The 27,444-nt window shown below is 40.8% G+C and overlaps 1 protein-coding gene across 1 annotated transcript; it reads right to left on the bottom strand.

Moving 5' to 3' along the window:
• Positions 1-24,543: 24,543 nt before the first annotated feature.
• Positions 24,544-25,515, bottom strand: LOC111876598 (uncharacterized). The gene has a single exon (XM_023873148.1). It carries the CDS (start codon positions 25,513-25,515, stop codon positions 24,544-24,546), a length of 972 nt encoding a protein of 323 aa, XP_023728916.1.
• Between the last annotated feature and the right edge of the window lie 1,929 nt (positions 25,516-27,444).

The following is a 27,444-nucleotide window of genomic DNA, read 5'->3' on the forward strand; positions in this document are numbered from 1 at the left end:
TCTGATACAATCGAGATCAACACTCCATGTCGCGATACCACCTCCCTCACATACAACTCTGCCAACCTCTCAGCAGAAGAGCTCTCACTGATAGCAAGAAAGTGAGCGCCCGTCGTCAGCCAGTCGATGATCACCCAAATTGCGTCAACACCCCTCGCGGTCCTCAGAAACTTGGTGATGAAATCCATAGAAATCTGTTCCCACTTCCATTGGGTACCCTCAAGTGGCTGCAAAAGGCCATGTGGTCGCTGGTGCTCGGCCTTAACCTTGCGACAGGTTAAGCACCTCTCAACAAACCATGCTACATCCCTCTTCATACATGGCCACCAATAATCCTTTTACAAATCCAAATACATCTTAATGGCCCCGGGATGGATCGAAATCTCGATTTATGCGCCTCCTCCATCAAGGTGGTGTGCACACCGCCTGCATACGACACCCAAATCTAACCCTGAAGGGTCATCAGCCCGCGGGTATCGGTAATGAACTCCGGCACCTGCCTGATCACTCGCTCCCTCTTCCGGTTCTCCGGTCTCACGACCTCTTCCTGGGCCTCCCGAATGTTGTCCAACACCGGAGTCATCACTGCCAACCGCATACAAATATCTCGAATCGGGGCGCTCTCTGCCCTACGGCTCAAGGCATCGGCTACGACATTAGCTTTGCTCGGGTGGTATAGGATCTCACAATCGTAATCCTTTACCACATCTAGCCATCTCCTCTGGCGCATATTCAGATTGGGCTGGTCCATCAAATACTTCAAACTCTTGTGGTCTATGTAGATGGTACACCGAACCCCATACAAATTGTGACGCCAGATCTTGAGGGCGAACACCACTGCCCCTAATTCCAAATCGTGGGTGGGATACCTCGTCTCATGAGGCTTCAGCTACCTCGACGCATACGCTATCACATGCCCCCTCTGCATAAGTACTACACCCAACCCTAATATCGATGTGTCACAATACACCACAAAATCCTCCATCCCTTCCGGGAGGGCTAGCACCGGGGCTTCGCACAATCTCTGGCGAAGGGTCTCAAACGAGGTATGTTGCTCCGGACCCCATGAAAAGCAACACCTTTCTAGGTCAACTTGGTGAGAGGCACGACGATCTTGGAGAAATCCCTGATAAATCTACGATAATAACCGACCAACCCTAGAAAACTTCTAATCTCGGTGGGTGATCTCGACACCTCCCATCTCATCATTGCCTCAATCTTGGCCGGATCGACCAATATCCCATCCTGGTTAACGAGGTGACCCAAGAACTAGACCTCTCGTAACCAAAAATCACACTTGGTGGATTTGGCGAAAAGCCTCTCCGACCTTAATACCCCGAGAATCTCTCTCAGATGTTCCTTGTGCTGCTCTCTAGATCTCAAGTACACCAAAATATCATCAATGAACACGATCACCGACCGGTCCAGCATCGGCCTGCACACCCTGTTCATGAGATCCATGAACGCTACCAGTGCATTAGTGAGCCCAAAAGGCATCACCACGAACTCGTATTGCCCATAACGAGTTCTGAACGCCGTCTTCTGGATATCTTCATCTCGAACCCTCATCTGATGATATCCCGACCTCAAGTCTATCTTCGAGAGAACCAAGCCGCCCCCTGCAACTGATCGAACAGAGCGTTGATCCTCGGTAACGGATAACGGTTCTTGACCGTCAACTTGTTCAACTCCCGATAATCAATGCACATCTGGTGTGAACCATCCTTTTTCTTGACAAAAAGATCGGCACTCCCCAAGGTGAGCTACTCGGTTTAATAAACCCTTTCCGCAGCAGCTCTTGAAGCTGCGAAGATAACTCTTGCATCTCTGGTGGCGCAAGGCGATAAGGCGCCTTGGCGATAGGTGTTGCCCCCGGAACTAAATCGATAAGGAAATGTACTTGCCTGTCAGAAGGCACACCCGGAAATTCCTCGGGAAAAACATCCGGGAACTTACACACTATCAGAACCTCGTCAATCGAACTTGGCCTCCCAGCCCCCCCCCCCCCCCCCCCCCCCGTGTGTCCATCACATAGGCTACAAACCTGCTGCAGCCCTACTGCAAACTCTGTCGCACTCTGGCAGCCAAACAAAATGCTGACCCGCATCGGGTACCCTCGCCGTACACCGAAAGTACTCCCCCACTAGGGTCTCGTATCGTTACCAACTGACGCTCGCAGTCTATAGCAGCTCAAAATCAGCTTAACCAATCCATGCCCACTATGACACATACATCCCCCATCAAAATCAGGACCAGATCTATCGAGAATTCCACATCGAAGATCTCAAGTATACATCCTAGAATCACATCCGTAGCATACACCGCTCGCTCGTCAGCTATAGAAACTCACAGAGGTCAACTCAACACCTCTCGTCGAATGCTGATGTGCTGACTAAATGCCAAGGAAACAAATGACCGATTCGCACCCGAGTCAAATAACACCAAAGCTGTTACAGAATTAACAAGAAAAGTACCTACGCATATCATAATATAAGCACAACACCTCAAACTCAACATAAATAAATGAAAGGATACATACCAGCCACAACATCGGGCGCTGCACGGACCTCCTCCGCTGTCAACTGGAAGGCTCTCCCGCGAGCCTTCAGTGCCTCGGCCGAATCTCAGTAGTGCGCACAGCAGCAGGGGCAGATCCCTGCTAAGCTCGCTGTCCCTCGCAGCCGCGGACAATCAGCCTTCCGATGGCCCGTCTAGTTGCAATGAAAATAAACCATAAATCCCTTGGGGCAATCCTTGGCTATATGCCCCTCCTTTCCACATTTTTAGTAAGCACCAGATCGACAAACCCCATTGTGTCCCTTGCCGCACTTTCCGCAAGTGCGGCCTTTCTGGCCTCCAGATCTCGAATCGGCGGGCTTTGCCTACTTGGCTGCCGGCTGAGACTGTGCCAGTCGCCTATCCATCCCCTGAGACTCGGTCTCCTCTCTGGCTTGCGTCTCCAAATCAATCTCCCTTTTCTGGGCATTTTCCTGAAGCTCAGAAAATTTCCGATAAGTCAAGTTCGATACGAACTCCTGAATATCCCTCCTCAGAATGCTCAAATATCGGCTCATGCGTTCCTTCTCAGTAGACACCTGCTCAGGGCAGAACATCGCCCTCTCATGAAACTTCCGAGTAATCACAGTAACTGAATCAATACCCTGCTTGAGGGTCAAGAACTCCTGAGCCAACCGCTCCCTCTCCACTGGGGAACATACTCATCTTTGAACATGGTGGTGAACCTCTCCCAGGTCACCTCAAAAATCTCCGCAAGAGTGAAGCTCGTCGTCATGAACTTCCACCAATCCATTGCTCCCAAGCGAAGCTGGTTCAGTGCGAATCGTACCCTTAGATACTCCGGACAAGAACACGTGTGAAAGCATCCCTAGATATCAGAAATCCATCTCATCGCAGGGATCGGGTCCTGCGTCCCATCAAACTCTGGTGGCTTCGTGTTACTGAACTCCCAAAACAACAACGAGTCACGTCCCTAAGGCTTGGCAGCAGCAACAGTGGCAGTAGCTGCAGCAGCCGCAGCCTCAGTCAATGTTGTGTATCGCTGATCGAACGTCTCAATCAATGAGGTCTTGATAGACCCAAACATCTTTGGAATCTCGGCTCGGATGGCAGCAGCCACCTCCTCATGAATCAGCCTGCAAATCTCCTCCTCGCTAACACCACTGCTCTCAGGTGTGTGGCGTGTCCCAACCATGATGTCTCTCTGAAATACAACATAAAATAACAAAGACCCGCTCGAGCATACTCGCACTCCATAACACATCCCTACTTGTTCCTTGGTACCCTAATGATTCTTACTTGGACTGCGCACTGATACGGTGTCTTCGGTAGTACGGGCCCTTATACTACCGCCCACACCGTATCAATATTCACCCCAAGTCCTCCTCCTTGGATCCCGGATCTCAAGTACTCTATACCTTGCTAGCATAGGCTACCTTTCGATAAATCTCTCATAAGCTCCTCACTGCTATCTACTCACTCTCAAGCAGCAGAAACCTTTCTAGGCTAAGGCATCAAAAATCAGGCCACTCTAGTCCTAATATGAATACCTAGCCTACTCTAGCATCCATATCATATCATAACATATCTCATAACACATAATGTAAGGGTATTTTGGGAAATCACCGTTCGGGCGCTGGCTGATCGTACACACTGCTCCGTTCTGCCTTTTTCCAAAATCTTTTACTCTTTTAGAAAAATTGCTTATTTATGAAAAACTTTCTCAAATCCTCAGTTTGAGTTCAGATACATCTGAGGTTGCACCCGAATCCCTCAAACCAAGGCTCTGATACCAACTTGTAACGACGTAAATTTCAAAACAATTTTTCACATTTTAAAAACACACTTTCATTCATAATTGTGATAAAATGTCAATGTATCACATAACAACTCATAACATCATATCCCAAGATCATAATATCTAAAACTCCTCATGTGTGTGTACTGATCAAGTCAGCGCCTTCCCGTGATCCTCACTGGTACCTGAAACACATAACCAACACTGTAAGCTTAAATGCTTAATGAGTTCCCCAAAATACCACATACAACACATATGCCTTTCCAGGTCATAACTTTGTGGAACCTTCCGGTCCAAGTGTCTCAGGGGACTTCCGTCCCGAATCCCGGTAGTCCTTCCGGTCCTACCCATATCGACCTTCCGATCTGTAACCTCCTAACCTTCCATTCCATATCCTCTTGACCTTCCAGCCCACATCATCTTGACCTTCCGGTCCTTATCATACATAGGACACATAACACATACATATCACATATCAGCATATAGCATATATATCTCATAGCATACAAGACCTTCTGGTCAGACATAGGTACCCTTTCAGGTACAATATAGTGAGAAGACTCACCTCGGTATCTCGGATAGTCTCGCACTCGAACGTACTGGTCTAGCCCCCGCCTAAACACATAACAATACTCTTAAATAAATAACGGCTCTCAAAGGCTAGATTAAATCCACTTTATCATTTCCACAGAAGGGTAAAAGACCATTTTACCCCTCCCTGACCCAAAAGTCCAAAGGTTGACCAAAACCCTAAAAGTCAACAAAAGTCAATAGGAGGCAGTACGCGACGCGTACCCTTTTCTATACGCAGGGCATACACCGGAAAACCATAATCAGGGTCTCAACTCCTTACGCTGCGCGTTCTGAGAGTAATGCCCAGCATAAGTCTCAGTTTCATCCATTTCATGAATTTTGGTCTTAAACAGTTAAGACAGTACTTCAACTTCCAGATCTGACTCTCCGTAATCCTCTTATCCCATAAATTCAGAACCTTTAAGCCTTGACATGGCTGTAAAGGCCCCCACACCCTCTAACACCTTTCCTTTTTCTTCCAAAGGTCTAGATCTCATGCATGGCTCCATCTTGGGACCAAAAACCCTAGAAATTGGTCCAAAAGGCACACAACACAAAAGGCAAGGCAAGTTTTGAGCTTTTCACCTTAGGAAGAAGCTCCAACCTCTGAAAAGCTCAGATCTATTCTTTTCCATAAGCTTCTAGCCTCCAAAATAGCATTTTCTTCTCTCCCACCACCTTGAAATGACACTTAGAAGCTTAGAATACCAACACTCTAGCTAGAAACGAAGGAGGGAACTCTTTTAGGGTTTCACTCTCTGGAATGGAGGATGAGGTCAAGACCATAGCATTCCTTTTATAGTGCACAAGCCCAAAATTAGGGTTTTCATCTGGGCTCGCTACGCCTAGCGTAACCCTGGGTACCCAGCATACCTAGGTGAGTCCGTGACCAAAATTAAGCGCGCGAGTATGCGCACTGTACTCACAAGCCTAACATTTCACTTAAGGGACTTAATTTTACAACTTGGGAAAGGAGAAGGGGTAAATAGCTTTACCTGAATTTCGGGATGTTACAGGGATGACTCTACGAGTTGAGTCAACTCAAAGTGTTAAATTTGACCTTGACCTTGACTTTGACCATGGTTGACCCGTAAGGGATCTTGAGTATACAATGGAATCTAAGGGGTTGTTTCTGTTTAGGGTGTGAGTAGAGCCAGTTGCAGGAGCAGAGATGTACAACTATTTCACCCAACGTCTAAGGTGAGTTTTCTCCTGTAGGAACGGGTCGAAGGCACCAATGTCGGCCCATTTATCTATGATAGTATGTTCCGGACTAAGGTCCGATGTGGGGTGGGCCCGAAGTAGGTTTATATGTTTTTCGAGTTTCGATTCGATGTCGGGGCAATATCCGATGAACGTTTATATGCTTGGTGTCTTTGTGATTCTGGCATGTGTTTGTATCTGTATGTTTCCGGATCTCGGTTTGATGTCGGGGAGGTTCCCGAGGAATGTTTGTATGCTTTCCGGATCTCGTTCAGATGTCGGGCGGGGCCCAAGGGATGCCTATATGTCTATGATTTGGTGATTATGCTTATGTTTATGTCTATTAGTAGATATGCTCATACGTATGCCAAGCTTTGCTAGATGCCAGGAAGGAACCGTTAGGGGATGCGGTCTGATACTGGGCGGGGCCCATGATATGTGTTAAGCGATTATGTGATATGTGTATGGTATGTGGTAGTTTGGGGAAACTCACTAAGCTTCGTGCTTACAATTTTCAATTTTGGTTTTAGGTACTTCCGCTAGTAAGGGGAAGAGCTCGGGATGACTGCATTGCATACACCACAACATTTAGCCTGGGATGATTAAATCTGATGTTTGGACATGTGATTTTGATATAGTGTTTTGATATGATGTTTTGAGATACTAGCACTTATGTTTTTATGATATGATTTCGTTTACTTTGGTTTTATTTATGAATTAAAAATGAAAATTTTGGACCGTATTTTTAGGTTGTTTCAAGTTGGTATCAGAGCCTTGGTATAAAATTTTTAAAAGAAAAATAATTTTTACAAAAAGGATTTTGAAAAGAGAAAAAGGGTGTGGTACACGCAATCAGCCGAGCTCAAGTAAGTACTCCCAAATTACCCATACAGGTTATGTTATGATATGATTATGAGAACTGCATGCTAGATTAGGGCTAAGGATCTAGGAATGATTCCTTGTATGTCTATTATATGTATATGAGAACTACATGGTAGTTTAGGGCTAAGGATCTAGGAATGATGCCTTATATGCCTACTGTATGAGCTTGTTGAACTGTATGCTAGTACTGATTAGTCAGTAATATGATGGCATGAGCAGGATACGCTTGATTATGGTTACTCAATGCTCGAATGCTGCTTGCTTTGTGCTTTTAGGGGTCCTAGTTATCTCTAACTAACTAGTAAACGAATATGTAAAGTTACATATTACGAGGACTGAAGAATTTCAGAAGGTTAGGTTTAGCCATATTTCGCAGCTCTTTTCTGAGTCTAGCCGTTGTAGGGTAGGACCTCTAATTCGAAGAATTATTTGGTCTTAGTGATATGTAATGGTATTCGTGAGTTAATTAGGGGCAGATAGCAGGGCAAGCCTAGGATGAGATTAGCGTGTGAAGTAATAGTAGTAGAAGGGACTTGGTGAAGTCAAGGCAGTTCTTGAGGAAAGTACATATAGATGTGGAAGGTAGTATGGGCCCGTACTACTGGAAGCAGAGGATCCGTACTTGAATAAAGGATGGATGAGATGAACCTAGGAAACTTATGGTATGTAAGATCTCTCCAGTTATCATGAGTATTCCGATGTTTGTTATGGTGTATTTTCAGTATGGTGGCACTACGCACTAGACCACTTGGTACTTCAGGCGCTGGTGAGGGATTAGGATCGGGCTCTAGAGTCGGGCACCTAGATGAGCAGATGAGAGAGTTCATTTAATCTGAGGTCACGTGTAATATTTTATACCAGACTCCTGTGATCTTCGGTACGGTCAAGGAGGGTATCTTGGAGATACTTGATGAGAGATTGAGTGCATTCCGCACCGAGGTGGCGACCATGATGTGGTCGCGCACGCTGACATTCAAAGAGTTTAGAGCTTGTGGAGCTCTCGACTATCATGGGGCTCGGGACCCTATTGCTACAGGAAGATGGTTGGCAGATGTCGCCAATGCCTTTTGATCACAGGCACCACTGGATTGCTTGGGCCAACATTTGTATATCCATGAAGGAGGAGCAGATGTACCGAGGGGGACAAGGTCCGACTAGCTTCTTGCCTCCTGAAGGACAGGGCACAGGATTGGTGGGAGGAGGTTGGGAGAGCTATTGGAGATGATGTCGCTATTGATGCGATGACTTGAAGTGATTTCTCGGCCAGGTTAAGGTCCGAGTTTGCACCTGTGATTGAGATGCAACAGGTTGCGAGGGAGTTCCAGGACCTCCAGCACACTATAGATGGGGTGGCCGAGATTACCGCTATGTTTAGGGAGAGGTTCCTTCTTGTTCCGCAGTATGTGGCGAACGAGGAGATGAAAAAGTCCTGGTACCATAAGATGCTGAGGAGCAACATATGATAGTTTGTGAGCCGATCTAGCTGCAAGACGCTGGAGGATATGATTGCAAGAGCTCAGGAAAGGGAGCTGGATTTAGAGATGGAGAGGAAGAGGAAACCAGATATGGTTCAGACATGTAGTTCGGGAAAAAAGCCTAAGGTATCAGACCACAGATCGAGGAGCCAGCAGGGCCACAACCGTGTGGCAGTGCAGCAAGATGCACGAGGGGGCGTGCAGGGCAGGGAGTTCGAGCTGCTTCAAGTGCGGCCGGACTAGTCATATAAGTAGGGATTGTACTGCTACCACCACCACCATAGTAGTTTCAGATCTGATTTGCTTTCAGTGCAATCAGAGGAGCGACAAGAAGGCCCATTGTCCGAGTTTAGCAGCAGTAGGATAGGTGGTGGTGCCCGCTCCTGCTACGTTGAGGATTACAGATGGCCGTCAGAGTCAGGATGAGGCGCCTACGACAAGGAGTAGGGCTTTTTAGCTTGCTGCAGAGCAGGCACGTGCAGCTCCTGATGTTGTGACGGGATTGTTCTTAGTGAACGGTATATCGGCTCTCGTATTGTTCAATTTGGGGGGCTACCCGGTCTTTTGTGTCGCTCGCAATTAGTAAGCGATTTGTTGGAGCTCCGGGGGAGCTATGCTATCCACTAGATGTAGAGATAGTAGATGATATGACCGTTCAGGTTGCGGGTGTTCACTGAGGATGTACATTACAGTTGTTCGACGAGCAATTTTATCTGGCTTTGGTCCCCATTCCCCTGCGAGGGAATAAGGTTATAGTGGGTATGGACTGGTTGTGCCCCAATGGGGCAGTGATCGACTACGAGCAGCAACTTGTCTGCGTTTGGACTCCTACTGGGGGAGGGTTAGCGATTCAAGGCGAGAGGCCATAGTGTGGACCGAATTTGTGTTCGACAGCGAGGGTGAGACGCTACCTTCAACATGGTTGTGCAGGTTATGTCGCCTATGTTATGGATACCCGGGATAAGGGTAAAGTGACTATGCATGATCTATCTATCGTACGAGAGTACCTGAACGTGTTCCTAGAGGATTTTCCCGGGGTACCTCTGGAGAGGCAGGTAGAGTTCAGGACTGATGTAGTTCCTGGTGCGGCTCCGATAGCCAAGGAAACGTATCAGTTGGCTCCTCTCGAGATGAAGGAGTTGTCTACACAGCTACAGGAGCTGTTGGACAAGGGATTTATCAGGCTGAGCAGTTCGCCATGTGAAGCCCCGATCCTGTTTGTGAAGAAGAAGGATGGGTCACATTGGATGTGTACATATATTACTGGGATCTGAACAAGGTAACGGTGAAGAACCCTTATCCTCTCTCGAGAATTGACGATTTGTTTGACCAACCTCAGGGTGCATCTTGTTTCTCCAAGATCGATCTAGATTAGGTTATGACCGGATGTGAGGCAGGGACGACGATGTACGGAAGACAGCTTTTCAGACTCGCTATGGTCACTATGTGTTCGTGGTGATGCCGTTTGGGCTCACCAATGCTCCTGCCACCTTCATAGACCTCATGAACCGTGTGTGTAGACCGATGTTAGACCAATTTGTGATAGTCTTCATTGATGACATCTTGGTTTATTCTAAGATTCAGGAGCAGCATGAGGAGCACCTGAGGGAGGAGCGGGAGACACTAAGGAGGGAGAGACTTTTCGCAAAGTTCTCTAAGTGTGAGTTCTGGTTGCGCGATGTGCAGTTTTTGGGGCACCTTGTTAACCAGAAGGGTATACTGGTCGATCTGGCCAAGATAGAGTCTATGATGTAGTGGGAGGTTCTGAGGTCTCCATTTGAGATTCGGATTTTTCTTGGTCTAACAGGTTACTATCGGAGATTCATAGAGGATTTCTCCAATATCTCTGTTCCTCTGACCCGACTGACCAAAATGTCAGTGACATTCCGCTGGGGCCTGAGCAGCAGGCAGCCTTCGAGGCTCTCAGAAAGCGGTTGTGTGAGGCACCAATTCTGACCTTGTTGGAGGGTGTCGATGATTTCGTGGTTTACTGTGACGCTTTGATCACGAGTATGGGTGCAATGCCGATGCAGTGAGGTCACGTGATAACATACGCTTCGAGGCAGTTGAAGCCTGACGAGGCGAAGTACCCGATGCATGATTTGGAGCTGGGGGTTGTAGTTTTCACCCTCAAGATTTGGCGGCATTACCTCTATGGGGTCCGTTATACCATTTATATGGACCACAAGAGTTTGAGGTACCTCATGGATCAGCCGAATCTGAACATGAGGCACCTTCAGTGGTTAGATGTGGTGAAGGATTATGTCACACCCGAAAACCGATATCGGTGGAATACGTTCTGGGGTGGAGGACGTCATGTACAGTATCATCACAATTGTATAATAGTAAAAGCAAGAGACAACAACCATTTCATTTACATAGTGAGTTTAATTACAAGCGTGTTCTGTATAGTTTCAAGAGACACCAAAAATATATCAAAAAAAAAATAAGAGATGGGTCTTGTGTGCTCCATCTTCTCCAAAAGGCTGCATTTGTACCTGTCTATCTTTGACCTGAGGATATAAGTTATTTTGAAAACGAGCATTAGCATAAAGCTGGTGAGTTCATAAGAATTTAGTGTCTTTGTTGTATTAAAGTGTTTACAGACGTATAGTATAAGACTGAAAGTTATGTTTATAAGTAGTAGAAGTCCCTAAAAAATCCTATATTTTCCAGAAAAGTACAATGTAAGATAAATCCTTTGTGTTGTGTGTAAGTATTATCATTGAAAACCTTCCATTTGCAAAATTATTGTAATAAATCTCATGTGAGTAACATAGATGAAGAAAAGTTATGCCTGTTGACAGTAGTAGTGGTGCCAACTTCCATTAGTAGTAGATACGTACTTACTTCAGGATGTTAACTTAGACTTTAGTCTTAGTGTATTATTTTGAATATGGTGTAACCCTTCATGTGACCAATTGTATAGTAGTAGAGAACCCGATGACCTTCCCGGTCATACATAGTGTAGTGAAGTAGTGCCACCCCTGGGCCTGGCCGGCTCGGACTGTAGTTAACAATCGGGATATAGTAGTGTCTGTCCCGTATAGATCTATACATGTAGTGTTGCCTTCCTTCCGGAATGTCGTGGTCACATGGTATAAGCGCAGTAGGGTGTCTTACAGAGAGATAGTGTGTTATACTCTGGATTAGCGTATTCTCTTGTATTATAGTGTAGTAATCTTTTGTGTAGTTCATAGAGTGTTCTCTTATACGAGTATTAACTTGTAATAATAGCCTTTACAATGAATATAGTAGTAGTGGAGATAACGAGTAATGGTCTTAGCTATACCTATTATAGCTAACTAGAGTGTATGATTTATTGCCTTTAAATAACAAAGGTATTGAGTATGATGAAGACTTTCATATCTAACACAAATATATACGATATATAACTAAGAAATCAACGATAGTCGGACAGATAACCGATACCCTAAGACCAAATCAAACAAGAACAGGAAATAAGGCGAGCTATCGGTCCTAAGTCCTTCAATCCTTACTTATATAAATATATTAGTGTAGATATATTTTAAAAAGAAAAGTAAATTTTAAGCACAGTTTTAAAAGCAGTTTAATAACAATTTTATTTTAAAATGCATTTGACAATCAACTTAAAACAATTTTATTGGAAAAAAGTTAAAGTACGTGTAGAGAAATCCCATTCTGATGATAATTGGTGAATCACATATGATTCAATAATAAAATTTGTGGCATTATACTTGTATCCCCCCCCCCCTAAAACATGTAAAAACAGTTGAAAAGGGTCATTAACGGGTATGAACTCACCGTTTAATGTAGGGTTCGAGTATGCGATTCATATAAGTGTTGAGTGTCAAGGGATGCTCTGAACGCAAGTAGTCCCTATTAATTATATGGTGACACACACACACACACACACACACACACACATATATATATATATATATATATATATATATATATATATATATATATATATATATATATATAAGTTAGAGCTAAAGTGTTTCGCGACTAAACATGATGGGAAATCCCTCCCAAGAGCTTGGAATCGCCAAGACTAAGTGTCCCATGTTCTATACTCAATGATCTATGCAAGCTTAAGGCCAAATATGGGTATTAGGGTGTGTGTATGGCCATAAAGATGAGTGTGCGGCTGGGGTATGCGGCCAGACTTGTGTGTGAGGCTTCACACTATAGTGTGCGGTCGTCTAGGGTGTGTGTGCGGCCGTACACTCCTTGTTTGAGTCCCATGTGTCGATTGTGTGGCCTTACTCCTACTTTGGAGGGTATTATGAGTGTGTGCGGCCACCTGATGAAGGTGTGCGGCCGCACTCCTTCATAGGATGAAGAACATGAAGAACATTATGAGTTTGAGGTTTAGATTCAAGTGTTTTACCTCTATGACAAGCTAAATGATGATGTTCTTCACGTTTTGGAGGCCTTCTAGGTGTTCTTGGGTGGTTTTCTAGAGAGAGAAAGTATAGAGAGAGAATGGATGCAGCAAAAGTGAATGGAAAAGGGGTCCTCCACTTTATATAAGGTTGAGTGTGAGGCTGGAGGGGTTTGCTGCTGGGTGTGCGGCTGGCTTGGCCGCACACACTAGTGTACGGCCGCACACACCTCTTTTGGTGTGTTTGGTTGGATTTTGTGATGCAACACCCTTCCTAATCCTTCCTAAGGTCCATATCTATCATATATTAAGCCTAAAACACTAGCGCGGGCTCAATATACTATTAAAAGATGCTAAATTCAAGTGAATCATAGATATATGGATCGATTTGCTCAGTGTAAAAGTGTCGGTTGGTCACAGATTACAACTGTGAGATCCTTTACCACCCAGGCAAGGCCAATATAGTGGTTGATGCTCTTTTCCGTAAGGCAGTGGCGGCTCCAATTTGACACATATGTCTGAGGATGACAGTGATTACTCCGTTGTTGGAGCAGATCGGAGAGGTGCAGGTCGAGGGTTTGAAGGAGGAGCGCTGGAAGTGTGAGTGGATCATAGGACAGGTGGCCTCATTTGATTATGACAGTCGTAGCTTATTAACCCTACATGGGAGGGTCTGCGTTCCGTACCGGGCGGTGTACACCAGGTTCTGATGGATGAGACTCTTAAGTCGAGGATCCCCATCCATCTCGAAGTGACGAAGATGTATCGGGATCTTCACCCTGATTATGGACGACAATGTGTAACGCTTGGTTCCTGGTACACATTTAATTAAAATTTATTCATTTCTGTAGAGCAACTCGATGAGTTGGGAGACTGTTGGATCAAAATATGGTTTATACTTTGCTTTTCTGGGCAATTGTATTTTTCTGTAATATTTTTGGAGTTTACGGTCATGTTTATGATTGAGTTTACGGCTGTAAACACCTTACGGCCGTAAACCCATTTACGACCCATGTTATCCGGCCCATGTTATCCAAGTATAAATATAGGTGTTAAGGTGAGGAGTAGAGATTGATGAACCCTAGAGAGTTTACGGCCAGAGAGACAGAAGAACTATTGTGTGTTAGTGTGTGTGAATCTCTTGTATCCGGATCATCATTCTATTCATCAATACATTGAGATTCATCTTCTTCTTCTTCTTCTCCTTCTCTTCTATTTGATCTGACATCATCCATTTGATTGGGATTCCGCACCATCAAACAGATCTGATTGATACACATGCAAATTAGAGACTTACAATTGGTATCAGAGCCAAGTTGTATCAGATTTGGGGATTATTTGATCTTATTGTCGAAATATTTTTGCGTTTTTGGATAGATCTCGCAAAAATAAGGGGGGGGGGGGGGGTTTGTTCTTCGTGTTTTTCATAAAAAAGAGTTTTTGATCGAGTTTTGGAGCTTCAAAGTCGAAAAATCGGTGTTTTTGGTTGGAGTTTGCGGCCGGCGACAAGGGTTTCGGAGTTCACGGCCCGAGGATTCACGGTCCGAGCTTGCGGCTTGGAGTTTATGACGTCGGACTCAGCCTCGGTGGTTTACAGCCTCGTCCTCGCATAGCTCCTTGGCCTCGCAAGAACCAGCCTCGCTTCGCACAGATAAAATATATCGGAATTTCGAAGGGGGCGGGGATCGAACCCGGGTCTCCTGCCAACTAAACCTCGCGGCTTACCAACTCGGGTAGAAGACCCTTTGTTACTTCCCTTCCGAATTTAATTCATAAAGCTTCTTTCTCGGTTCTAATTTTGCATTTTTGACACTTTTAACCAAAAGTTCACTTTTTTTTAGTTTTAAATTCTATTTTCATCCAAAAAATAAATAAATAAATAAATAAATAAAAATAAATAAATAAATAATAATAAAAAAAATAAAATAATAATAATAATAATAATAATAATAATTGTTTTTATTTTTGACTTTTATTTTTGACTTTTTATTTCAAATTTTGACTTTGACTTTCAAGTTTGACCTTTAACTTTAAACTTTGACTTTTTCGTTTAATTTTTTAAATTTTCAAATTTAACTTTTCGGTTTGACTTTCAAGTTTGATTTTTTTAAGTTTGACTTTTTCAAAGTTGACTTTTTCATGTTTGACTTTTGAGTTTGATTTTTTTAAACTTGACTTTTAAGTTTTATTTTAGCTTTTAGTTGTGTTTTTAATCGATTTTAAGGTCTACGAGGGAGTTGAAATCATGAAAGAGAGTCATCAGGATATGTTAAGAAAAAATTTCAACATTTTTGATTATATCCCTGGAGAAACCCTCGAAACTCAGTTGCAGCGATTTACCACACTCACTATAGAGATGAATATAGCTGGTATCTTCTTGTCCAAATCTGAGATAAACAAAAAGATTTTGAATTCACTTCCGAAATCGTGGGATATGAACGTGGCTATCATCAAGAAGACAAAAGATCTCAATCGTCTTAGTATTGTTGATGTAATTGAAGAGCTTGACACTTTGAAGTGTGGAAATACAATGAGTTTTGCAAACATTTTGGTTAATGAAGTTTCGGGTTCTCAATCATGTGAAGTTTCATGTACGCTATCTAGTGAAGATACTATTAAATTTCTTCGGGAACAAATTGATTTATTTAAAAGAGAAGTTGAGGACCTGAGATATGAAAGATATCAACTCAGGAAAGGATAGAAACCCCTAAAGGCTGAATTAGAAGCAAAAACCAAGGACTTTAGGAAACTTCAAGAAGAGTATAGCAACAAGTGTGAAAATTATGATTATATTAAGAGACAACTTGTTGCTGTAACTAAAGAACTTGACCCTTTAAAAATTAAGTGTGGAAAAACAGACGTTAGTTTTAAAAATTATAATACGTCAAGTCAGACAATCGAGTCCTTATATGAAACCCAATTAAAATTCAAAGAAAATCAAAGCAAGGGTCTAGGGTATGATAGTGTTCCTCCTCCTTTCAATCATAACTACACATCCATCCCCATGACAAAGAAAGAAATTGACAGGGAGGCACATTTTCAATATGGAAAACGAGCTGGATTTGTGTCAGTAGGAGTTATTAATATTGAAGATACTAATGTTGCTACTTCTTGTGCAGGCAAAGTAACAGAAGATGAGAACAAGGAGAAAACCATTGAACAATCCAACATCTCCTTGAACTCAGAATCTGTTGCTTCGAATTCTGTTACTCCTAACAAACCTGCCGTTGAGAAATATAGGCCTCCAATTCCAACGCAACAGAGTGCCTATTGCAAGTGTGCATCTGGGATCAATAAGAGACAAGGCAAGGATACGCCACCAGTGGCGGGAAGAAACAATTTCCAAGTGAAGAAAAGGACTTGTTTTCACTGTGGAACACCTGGACACACTGCCAAAAACTGTCCAAATCGCGCATACATTCCTTACTATGCACAAGGATGACATAACGCACCAAGAGGGAGATACTCCAAAAGAAACCCCTCAAGGTCACGTTCAGACCATGATGACTGGAATGCACACAAGGCCAAGCATCCAACTCCCAAGTCCAAGCATCCAACTCCTAAGAACAAGAAGAGAATGCTGGCCCAGAAATCTAGTTCAAGAGATGCTCCTGTGAAGCCAAGACCGGTTAGGTCAAAGTCATCTCGGCAGCCGGCTTCAAGTTCCAAATCAAGTGCCGAGGCACCCATCGGATCGAACAAGAAATGGGTTAAACCGGAATATAGATGGGTTCCAAAGGTGAAAACTCCCAACTCTTCTAATGACTCTAATATTTCATCGTCTTTTGTTTGTGATAAGCAGGATATGTCATGGGAGAGAGTACCCTGCATTGATGACAAAGGTCGACCTAGTTTCAAAATGGACTGGGTTCCAAAGACCAATTAATCCCGCTTTGTGTCGGAGCAACTATGGAGGCATATCATCAGACTTCGGTTTGTTGGTAGTGGCTGCTCCTAGCATATGATAGGGGACATCTCTCAAATATACAACACTCATAACTTTGTTCGAGAGTTTGTGTCCTTTGCGGGAAAGGAAAGAAGGGAAGAAAAGAAGGGATCTCATGGGGTTAGTGCTTAATGACATGAAGAATTTTCAGATCTGTTCTGAGATTACGTGTGTTGTTCTCAGACCTTCTGGATGCAAATTCAATCGGTGACTTACGGTTTGAGCTTTCTTCTCTATACTCCCGAGTTTTTCTTAAGCTGAATCGCTTTAAAGACTAATTTTTGTTTTAGGATAGTTTAAATTTGCGCATTTATTTTCATTTCTCTCTTATGCACAAATTTAGGGGGAGAAATAAAAACAAAACAAAAATTAGAAAATTAAAAAAAAAATCCAAAGACATTAGAAAATAAAAAAAACAAAAATGTTGGTTATGAAGTGTGCTTGAGGGAGATGTTTTGGGAAGTGATATTATCAAGTGATAACATGCAACCTGAGTCTGCGTAACGTACCCGAAGTTGAAGGGTTTATGCTCTGGTTTGATGCGTCAGTAGGCACGAAAATTTTTAAATGGACATGACTAGGCAGAGCTGAACTTAGGAAATTTATAGACTTGACAAATCTTGACCTAGTTAGATCCATTCAGCCTGAAAATACGACGCTCAGATAGGTTGAGCAGGGAGATATATATGGGAATCTACTCGTCACATTAAATGAACCCGTACTTGGAACCGTGGTTTAACTTTTCCTCGATGTGCAGATTCTGTCCTTAATTCCGGTTAGATGGGGCGAATGGTAAATTCCGATAAATTAGGTCTGTAGAATATCATTTTCTTTCTTTCCGCCTGTTAGTCATATGTTGTCTCCTTTGCGTGACTTCCAATCCGACCTGGTACACAACATATGTAACTCTATTTCTCTACATGTTATATATGTGAAATACTTCTTATCTGTTAGCCATATGCTGTCTCCTTTGCATGACTTCTAATCCGACCTGGTACACAGCATATGCAACCTTCTTCTTCTCAACCCCTCTGAAGTAATAAGTAATAGAATTCTGAATCTATCCTCTCTCTGAATGGTTGTCTGCTCACCCGGTGTAAGGAGTACTCTGGAAGTTCTTGATGGCAGGGGCATATCAGGAAGCGGGAAACACGTTCTAGTACACTTAAAATTGAACACATACAGATTGTCTATAGATCTCGCTGCTCAATTTAGGTGGACAACAATATCCCTGGTCGTCGTCAGATGAATGGTCCTTAAGATATAGTATCTAAGAAATTAGGATCAGATATAATTTTTAGGAACTTAAGTTCACTTTGTCTTGTAACAAATAGTGTGTCCTAAATCTGTCACAATTTTTCGTGTTTAAGTGGACCACAATACTGACGATCGACCAGACAAAGATGTGAATATGGATGATACCGACAAGTGGATTAAGGCTGTCTAAAAACTTTGATCCCAAATCACTCTTAAAGTTAAATATCATTTTTATTTTTGTTAAATTTGTCATAGTTTCTTCTAATTTAAATATTAGGGGAGAATTAAAAATTAAAAATAATGAAAATAAATAAATAAATTCAGAAAAATTCAAAAATCAAAGAAAAATAAAAAAAATTAATTAAAAATCCAAAAATAGTGTTATTTATGTTTTATTTCTTGTTCAGAAAAACCAAAAATCCAAAAATAGTTTTTTTGTTTTAATTTGTGTGCTAAGTTTTCTTTTAGTTTTGTTTTGTCTTGAAAAGTGATTTCAGGTATAGATAAGACTCATAGAGTTTGCGTTGAAGATTTCTGAGCCAAGGCTTCGTCCGTGAGCATCGAAGAATTCTCATTTGAAGGAGCAAGAAATGAAGATTATTCTTTCGACATTCAATCCTTCAATCCCAGAAGCAAGGTGAAGCAGAAATTGAAGATTTTGTGACGGATTGCATTGAAGCCTCCTCAATCAGTCTGCTGCTATCGTTGTACCTGCTGAAGTGATCCAGAAGATTTGTTCTCTCTGAAGATTCTTAAGCTGAAAGCGCCATCTTTCAAGAATCAGTACAAGATGCCTCCACACCCAATGTGCGTTCAATTCCAAATCTTGAAGAATTGCCCAAGTGCTCAAGATGAAGTCATTCATTGAAGATAAATGTTGAAGCCAGCTCTCGATGAAGATTTAAAAGAAAAGCCAGCTACTTTTTAGGGGGAGCTTGTTGGGTCAATTAAGAAAAGAAAGTTATAAACCAAGGGGGAGATTGTTGGGTCAAAATATGGTTTATACTCTGCTTTTCTGGGCAATTGTATTTTTCTGTAATATTTTTGGAGTTTGCAGTCATGTTTACGGTTGAGTTTACGGCTGTAAACACCTTATGGTCGTAAACCCATTTACGGCCCATGTTATCCGGCCCATGTTCTCAAAGTATAAATATAGGTGTTAGGGTGAGGAGTAGAGATTGATGAACCCTATAGAGTTTACGGCCAGAGAGACAGAAGAACTATTATGTGTTAGTGTGTGTGTGTGAATCTCTTGTATCCGGATCATCATTCTATTCATTAATACATTGAGATTCATCATCTTCTTCTTCTCCTTCTCTTCTATTTGATCTGACATCATCCGTTTGATTGGGATTCCGCACCATCAAACGGATCTGATTGATACACAGGCAAATTAGGGACTTACAGAGCCTCAAACTCGTCAAGTGGAGATCAGAAGGGACACGGGTTTTATGTAACCTACTCGACGCGTTGAGGGCCCTCAACTCAACGAGTAGGGCTGCCATAATGAAACCCTAATTTCAGGGTTTTGCACCCTATTTAAGCATCTTAATCCCCATATATTAGCCTCATTACCAGCCTCCAAGTCCCAAACCCTAGATCCAGAAACCCTAATGCCTTTGTGAGCTTGTGTGCCATTTCTGAGTGAATTTTTGTGTGTGTTGAAGCTTGTGAAGGAAGAAGAAGCTTGAAGATTCAAGAAGAAGCTAGCAGATCCAGAGACTCCATTTCGTTCTCATCGTTTCCTGGTAACCAAGTCTCAAACTTGCTTAGTAACTTCTTAGATCTCTTTATTATCATTTTATTCGGTTTTTGGTCCAAGAAGCATGACCTTTGGGATATGGACGTCCCAAGTGGTTATACCATCAGATCTGGAATCATGGAGGGTTTTCATGGCATAAACGTGCAAACTTTATGGCCATCGAAGCCCCATGCAAGCTATAGGATGTCATTTTGGCCTTTTAAGCTCCAAAAGGCCATGCATGGAGAGAAAGGTGGAAGATTTACGTGTTCATATAGTGTCTAGGGTCCAGATCTTAGTTTGTCTATTTTAGCTTGGAGTATTGATGGCTTGTGAACCAAGATCTAGGTCCTAAAGAGTTAGGGTTTAAGATAAACCCATTAAGGGTATTAACGGTTAAAGTTGGAAACTTTACCCTTAAAAGGAAATTTTCAATGTGTATGAGAAGTATGAAGCTCAGATATAAAGAATAGGAGGCTTAATCAATTAAAATGTAGCAACAGACTGAAGATCTCAACGAGTCCATAGAGGAACTCGACGATTTGAGTCGATTTGTTTGAGAAGGGAATCGACAAGTTAACTCGCTTCATCATGACTACGAGTATCAAGGGAACTCGACAAGTCAGGTGATGACTCGACGAGTTGAGTCAACTCGGAGTGTTGACTTTGACTTTGACCAATCATTGACTTTAACTTTTACCTTTACTTTGACCAAGGTTGACCCGTGAAGGGGTCTTGAGTATAGAATGGTATCGAAGGGGTTGTTTCTATTTAGGGCGTGAGTAGAGCCGGTTGCAAGAGAAGACACGTACATCTATTTCACCTGACATTTGAAGTGAGTTTTCTCCTGTAGGAACGGGTCGAAAGCAGCCGACCTGTTTAAGTTTAATAGTATATTCCAGACTAAGGTCCGATGTCGGGCATGACCCGAAGTAGGTTTATATGTTTTCCGGGTTTCGATCCGATGCCGGGTCAGTACCCGATGAACGTTTATATGCTTGATGTATTTGTGATTATGGCATGTCTTTGTATCAGTATGTTTCCGAATCTTGTTCCGATGGCAGGGCAGTTCCCAAAGAATGTTTATATGCTTTCCGGATTCGGTCTGATGTCGGGCGCGGCCCGAGGAATGCCTATATGTCTATGATTAGGTGATTATGCTTATTGTCATGTGTATTAGTAGATATGCTCATACATATGTCGAGCTTTGCTCGATGCTGGGCGGGGGCCGATGCCGGATGCGATCTGATGTCGGGTGGGGCCCGATGTCGGGCGGAGCCTGATGTAGCAGGGTAGGGACTATGATATGTTGCTATGTGATTATGTGATATGTGTATGGTATGTGGTAATTTGGGGAGACTCACTAAGCTTATTGTGAAAACTGTTTTTGGAATATAAGGGTTAAATGTTCACTTAATACATTCCAAAAAAGAAAGAGACCTTGATGCATCAGGTTATCCAAAAATAGTCATTACCCCTTCAACCATTACACCCCTACATGGATTAATTGGAAGAAAAGAAAAAAAAAGAAACAAACCCCAAGTTATTAGTCCAGCCCTTACTGTTGTCGGTACAAATCGAATTCCTTGAAGGTTCTTCACAACTTTTAGTCCAAGAACTTGATAGTTATTAGCTTATTCATATTTCTTTTCTATATGCAGGTTATGTAATGAAGTATAGAGGCGTACATACTAATAAAGAAAAGGGGTCAGAATCAGATAGGAAGGTTTTAGCAACAACTTAGTTGATCTTCATCTGTTCAGAATTCAAACCATAAAAAGATAAAATAAAAAAAAATTGATTTGGATGGTCACGATTATAGATTGGAACATTGAACCATACATACTTTATAGAATTCTTAATGTTCCATCTTGATTTATTGGCCTCTAACTGCGTGTTGATGTTCCCTCTTGCTTTTTACTATTATGACCTAAAAAATCTACAAGAATGTTATTATTAAGTTTATAGAGGATGATTAAGGAATAGAATTAGTGTGTTTGTTGTTTTGGATTTCTTTGATTGAAACTAACATTTTGTCATTTTATTATTCTTTTTGTAGAGTTATTCTCAAGACACTCATTCTTTGAAAGCTATGGTTTATAATGGATTGCTTGAAAGAATGCAATCAATGCAAGAAATACCAATACATCCGATGGTCCATCCAAAAAGCATACCAACATCCGTCAACCTCACCAACGGGCGAGTATGACACTAATTATTTTATGACAAAAGGGAAAATGACGCAATGAACCTATTATTTATTTCGATTTTACCCTTTTAGTCCATAAGGTATTTTTCTTGCCTTTTAAGGGAACAAAGTTGATGTCGACATGTTTTGTTTTTTTGGTCCCTACGACCTAATATACCAGGTTACATGCACTTAAAGCTTATATGAAGGATTGGTTGACTTAAATACACACGATTGTGAACAGTGTAAACACCACCTGCGTCTAATCAAGTTGATTTCCAAACGGAGGTTAGTTCCATAAGAGTCGACGGTTTTAGTGTGGAAAAAATTGTCAAGCGGCACAAGGTTCTTTCCTATAGTTTTGCTAAAAGGCCAAAACATCCACCTTCAAATCTTCCGACGCTACTGTTTTATCCATCGATTCCATCTTTTCCGATTTTACTCCCAAAAATAGAAATGTACATCCAACAATCAATCACCAGCCAAACCTATGTCTCAATCACACTCGCAAACCACATCCTCTCCAAGAAATTCCCAAACTCCAACACTATATTTTCTCAAATTTCCATCCATGTCGTCCTCAGCCTGGTCGCCACCACTTCTAATGGCCAACCACTCGATCAGTTGCTATCTTTTCTCAAAACAAAATGGATCGACAACCTCAACTCTCTTTCTTCGCAGCTTGTATCCTTGATCTTCGCCGATGGTAGCCGAAGTGGTGGCCCATGTTTATCTTTCACAAATGGCGTTTGGGTTGAGCAAACCTTTCTCTTAAGGCTTCTTTCAAACAGGTGGTGGATGATGGCATAATGGTAGGCGAAGGAGGAAGAGAAGGTGAGAAATGGATAGGTCTCGTGTTTTCCTTTGGAGAGAGAAAGAAAGAGACATTAGGTTTGACTCTTTAAAATCGAGAAACATGCCTATATTGTGGTAACGGGGTAACGGGGTTACCCCTTCATTTTGTCAAAAGTGACCAAATCAACCCGACCAAAAACAGTTTTTTCCCTTAAAAGACACGTAAAAAACTTTAAGTACTGAAAGGGTAAAATCGAAATACATAGTAGGGTCGTTGCATCATTTTCCCAACGACAAAAATGTAGATATAGTCCTCGTGACTATTATATTTTTAATATATTTTTTTATGTATTATTTATTATTAAATATAGAAAATTGCCACTCTGTGTGTGTGTGTGAGTGTGAGTGTGTGTTTTTGATCCCCGGTACATGCAATATAGAAATTATAGAATTTTAATGATTGTATGGATCAAATTATAGTAGAATAAAAAAGACACCAAGTGAAAAGTATGGAAAATTTGTAAGATAGTGGAGATTATATGGGATAAGATTCCGCAATTAATTAGGTTGTGATGAAAATTTATCCTGGAAAGAGTGCCAAATATTTAGTTCCTTGGTTTTGAAATATTATGAGCCTGATCATTATTTAGAGGAAGGGGTTAAGCCTGAATCTTAAGACTTTGATATTTTGGTGTGGTCGAAGCTATACGCAATAATGTATCCCCAACTGCACGCAATAACCGTGGATATATTGGCCATTTATGTCCTTACCGTTGCTTCTGAATCCTCATTTAGTGCAAGTGCAAATTGACAATTCCACACCAAGTCAACTTAATCCAAACACAATAGAAGCTCTAATGTGTTCACAAAGTTGGTTGTACTAAATTGTTAACAAAGGTATTCATTTGTTTTCTTATTATTATTTCTAATGTTTTTAATTTATTAATAACTATTTTTGTTCTATTTAGATGAAGGTGTGTCATTTACCTCATATAAAAATCCAAGTATTTTTGAAGATTACGATACGGATGTTGAAACTTGACTGTCATAACGAAACCATTTTTATGATTATAATTATAATTGAATAAATTATAGTTTTTATCATGAATAAATATTATGAATTTTAATTTTTACCCAAATTAACAATCACCAATAACATATAAACAACGAACCATCAAAATGACTGTGTGAATGTGTTAATTTAGGAGACCATATATAGGGTGAACGAAAATCATCAAAGAGATACATCAAGTATTTCAGCTCATAAATTAAAAGGAAAAAGACTACGCTAAATTCTCAAGATGACAAAAACGATTTCATCCAATGTAAACCCACCTTTTTGATCTATTAACAAAAAATCATAACCGGATAAAAACTATCAATTATAAACTGACCGAGTCATTAAAAAAAAACTACACACAAATAGTAAACATGGGTCAATAAGTAAAATCATAATTGGGAATGGAAAAAATACCACCTCCATATATAGTCACCACCATTTTCTCAAGAACATTTTCAATTTACACAAAAGACATACAAAAACTCCTTCATACGCAAACACACCATGCCAATATGCTACACATAATGAATCAGACATCGATTATAAAGAAAAGGGCAAGACATCACATAAAAGGGATATATGATTAATAGTTGTGCAACTTGAAGCAAAAGGGTGTGACAACCAAACAATTAATTGCAAATTTCAAATACACGGATGGTGATTCTCAACATCTGAAAATATAAAAAAACAAAAACAAGAGTGCTAAAAACCTGCCTATTTCCTTTTATCAGTAACGTCATGACTGAGGGTCAACCAATGACTCCCGTATAATAGCAGGAATAGGCCCGGTGTCGATATTAAAAAATTCATATTCATCTCTTGTCTCTTCAAACGGCACCCATTTCATTTTGCCTAAATCCACTTCATGAACATTGTAAGAATCTCTGAAATAGGTTTCCATCAGAGTCAGATTTTCACCCAAACTTACAAACTTCGGTTTCAAGAAGTGTTGCTTCAGAAAATCCTTGGCTTCGAGTAACGTCAGTTTGGGCTCTGGATTGAGTCTCATTTCACATAAATGTCCTACTTCCCATGAATAATGATCAATAGAGTGTAAGGTATATATCTTCCCCTTGAAAGCATGTATATCAAAGATGTTGGAAATGGAAGACACATGATTCCATGTTCCTTCACGCGCTAAAGAAAACCATATTTGACAAGTGCATCTCTTTGAGATAAAAAACACACATTTAGATGTTGAAGATGAAAAGACAAGGATAGCACTAACTCTTGATTCACCGCTATAGATATATGCGGGGACACGAGGGAAATGAAGTTCATGTCCTGTGATAGGATTCACAAGCCAGAAGTCCCTGGTTGCCCACCCATACAAGATCAAGTAACCACAAATTAATCCAACATAGATCCTTCTTTTAGAATGGGGAATTATGGATTTGAATTTTCTTCCTCCAAAGTCCTCCAAGCAGTACTCTTTCTCATTACCACGAGTAGAGATACGCATTAACATGGGTGGTTTGGATGCCATAAACCTTTTCTTGTTAGAGAGTGAGACTGACCTCCATGACTTGCAAACTCTGCTGAATGCAAGAAAATCAACAACTCCAAGTTGCATCATAACTATAAAAAGCGCATCATGGTTAAGATCTGACCATGGTGCTGCATTACTGTTGTCACAAGTCTTGATCATGTTACTACTTGATGCATCATCATGATTCTCGTTTCTAGTCATAAAACTTGTATTAGCCATTCCTACACTTGCCACAGTAAAATAAACATTTCAGAACATGGTAATGAAAAATTCGACATAACGTATACAACTTACAAGAGTTGCACACATATATACAAATGCTTATTGTATTAAAAGAAAGTCAGGACAAAATACTAAGCTAAGATGCCTATTTCATGATTGCATTGATGAGACAAGTACATGTCAAATTTTAACTAGAAAAACCCAAACTATAAGAAAAATATCAAAAAATAATGATATAAAAATAAATAACCTAATATAATGCAATTAACATAAAAGTTAACAAATCAGCACCATATAAAACTAAACTGGACCAATTCCAAGTTTATAAGTAAACAGGACACAACTGCTCTCAAATATTTATATGAACAATTTGCAGATAAAAAAAATTTAGGGTTTGGTATCGACGAAATTGAAAGTGGAGTAATGATAATAATGATTATGGCTCTGTCGCACTGGTCACGAGTTAAAACGAGAAAAAGGATATGTATACATTAACATCCATATTCTCTCAAATCACATATAAACAAACACGCACAAAATCGAGATGTACAAATAATTTACCTGATCGAGTAAGAATGTTGTGCCGAGGGAGAGGGATTTAATAATTAACGGGAGACTTGTTCAATCAGGATTGGAACGCCTTGGGGGTTTATTATTGATCAAGATTACTTGTGTAAAAAGTAAAAACTGAAAACCCCTGCAGAGTTGTTCCTAAATTGCCGAGTAAACCCATGAAAAAATTATAAAAAATAAATTATAGAAAATACCAAAATAGCAACAGAGAGAGAAAACGTAGTCTACTAAAGAGCGCCTACTTTCTCGGTCCAAACTTATGGTTTGGGGTTTTGTATAATTTTTATTTTTCATTTTCTGTGACAAAACCGTGGGATGCTCTTGCTAAACTAGGTTTTTTTAAAAAAGAAGTTTTTTCAAAACCTACAGTTTTAAACCTTAAAAATAATGTTTTGTATTGTTTGTTTGGTTTTTTTTATATATGTATATTTTTTATAGGTAACTAGTGTTTGGTAGAAGTTGACCATTATGTTGGTTTTGACTACTATGTCATACATATTTTTACTAGTATATATTAGAAGAAGGTTATTTTTTAGATTAAACATAATTGTTCTTTTTTATTTTCTCTCTCAAAAATCATACTATGAATTCAAATGAGTATTTCATGCTGCTTATTACCAACAAAGATGAAGTTTGTTAACTCCCAACTATTATATATATGGTCACAAACACATCGATAATGTTTTGTTATGCTATGGAATTTACATGACCATCACATTCACTAAATTTGTTTATTTGGTGAAAACTAAGACTGATATTTCAGATGAATAAAAAGTTAGGTTGTCATATCAACAGCCTGTAGAACTATATTATTGTGTTGTTGTTGATGATCATAATATTGGAAAGTTGATTAATGTAATCGATATCGTTGGAGGTAAATTTGTGTATGTGCATGTGGTCGTGTATGTGGTGGTTGAAGAAGGTGATCGGGCTAAAGAAGTCGTAGATAGAGGAAAAACATCTACAACTAACATATTCAACAGAAAAGAGAGCAACAACCCAATATCCACTTTTATAACTCCACATATACCTCAATATCATAGTGTTGTTGAAAATGTAAATATTGTGCCACAACCGATTATGCATGTGGAACCATTGAATTATAAGTATGTCGGTAATGATCCTATTGGTACATATCTTAGTGATGTGGGTGCACATGATTACTTTTGTAACATCCCAAAATTTAGAATCAAGAATTTCATTTTTTTTATTAAGTAATTATAAAAACCAGTAGTCTAAAAACATCAATAGTGTCATCCCAAATCATAACCGAAACTAATACGTCAATAACCAAAACATGTCATAAGAGTACAACTCCCAAAGATCTCATAATGTGGATAATCATAGTGTGAT

Source organism: Lactuca sativa, chromosome 5, assembly GCF_002870075.4.
Source record: "Lactuca sativa cultivar Salinas chromosome 5, Lsat_Salinas_v11, whole genome shotgun sequence".
Classification (NCBI taxonomy): domain Eukaryota; kingdom Viridiplantae; phylum Streptophyta; class Magnoliopsida; order Asterales; family Asteraceae; genus Lactuca; species Lactuca sativa.

What these genes read in the sequence shown, in the direction of transcription:
- LOC111876598 (XM_023873148.1), bottom strand. Translation starts at nt 25,515, where the DNA reads ATGGCTAATACAAGTTTTATGACTAGAAACGAGAATCATGATGATGCA.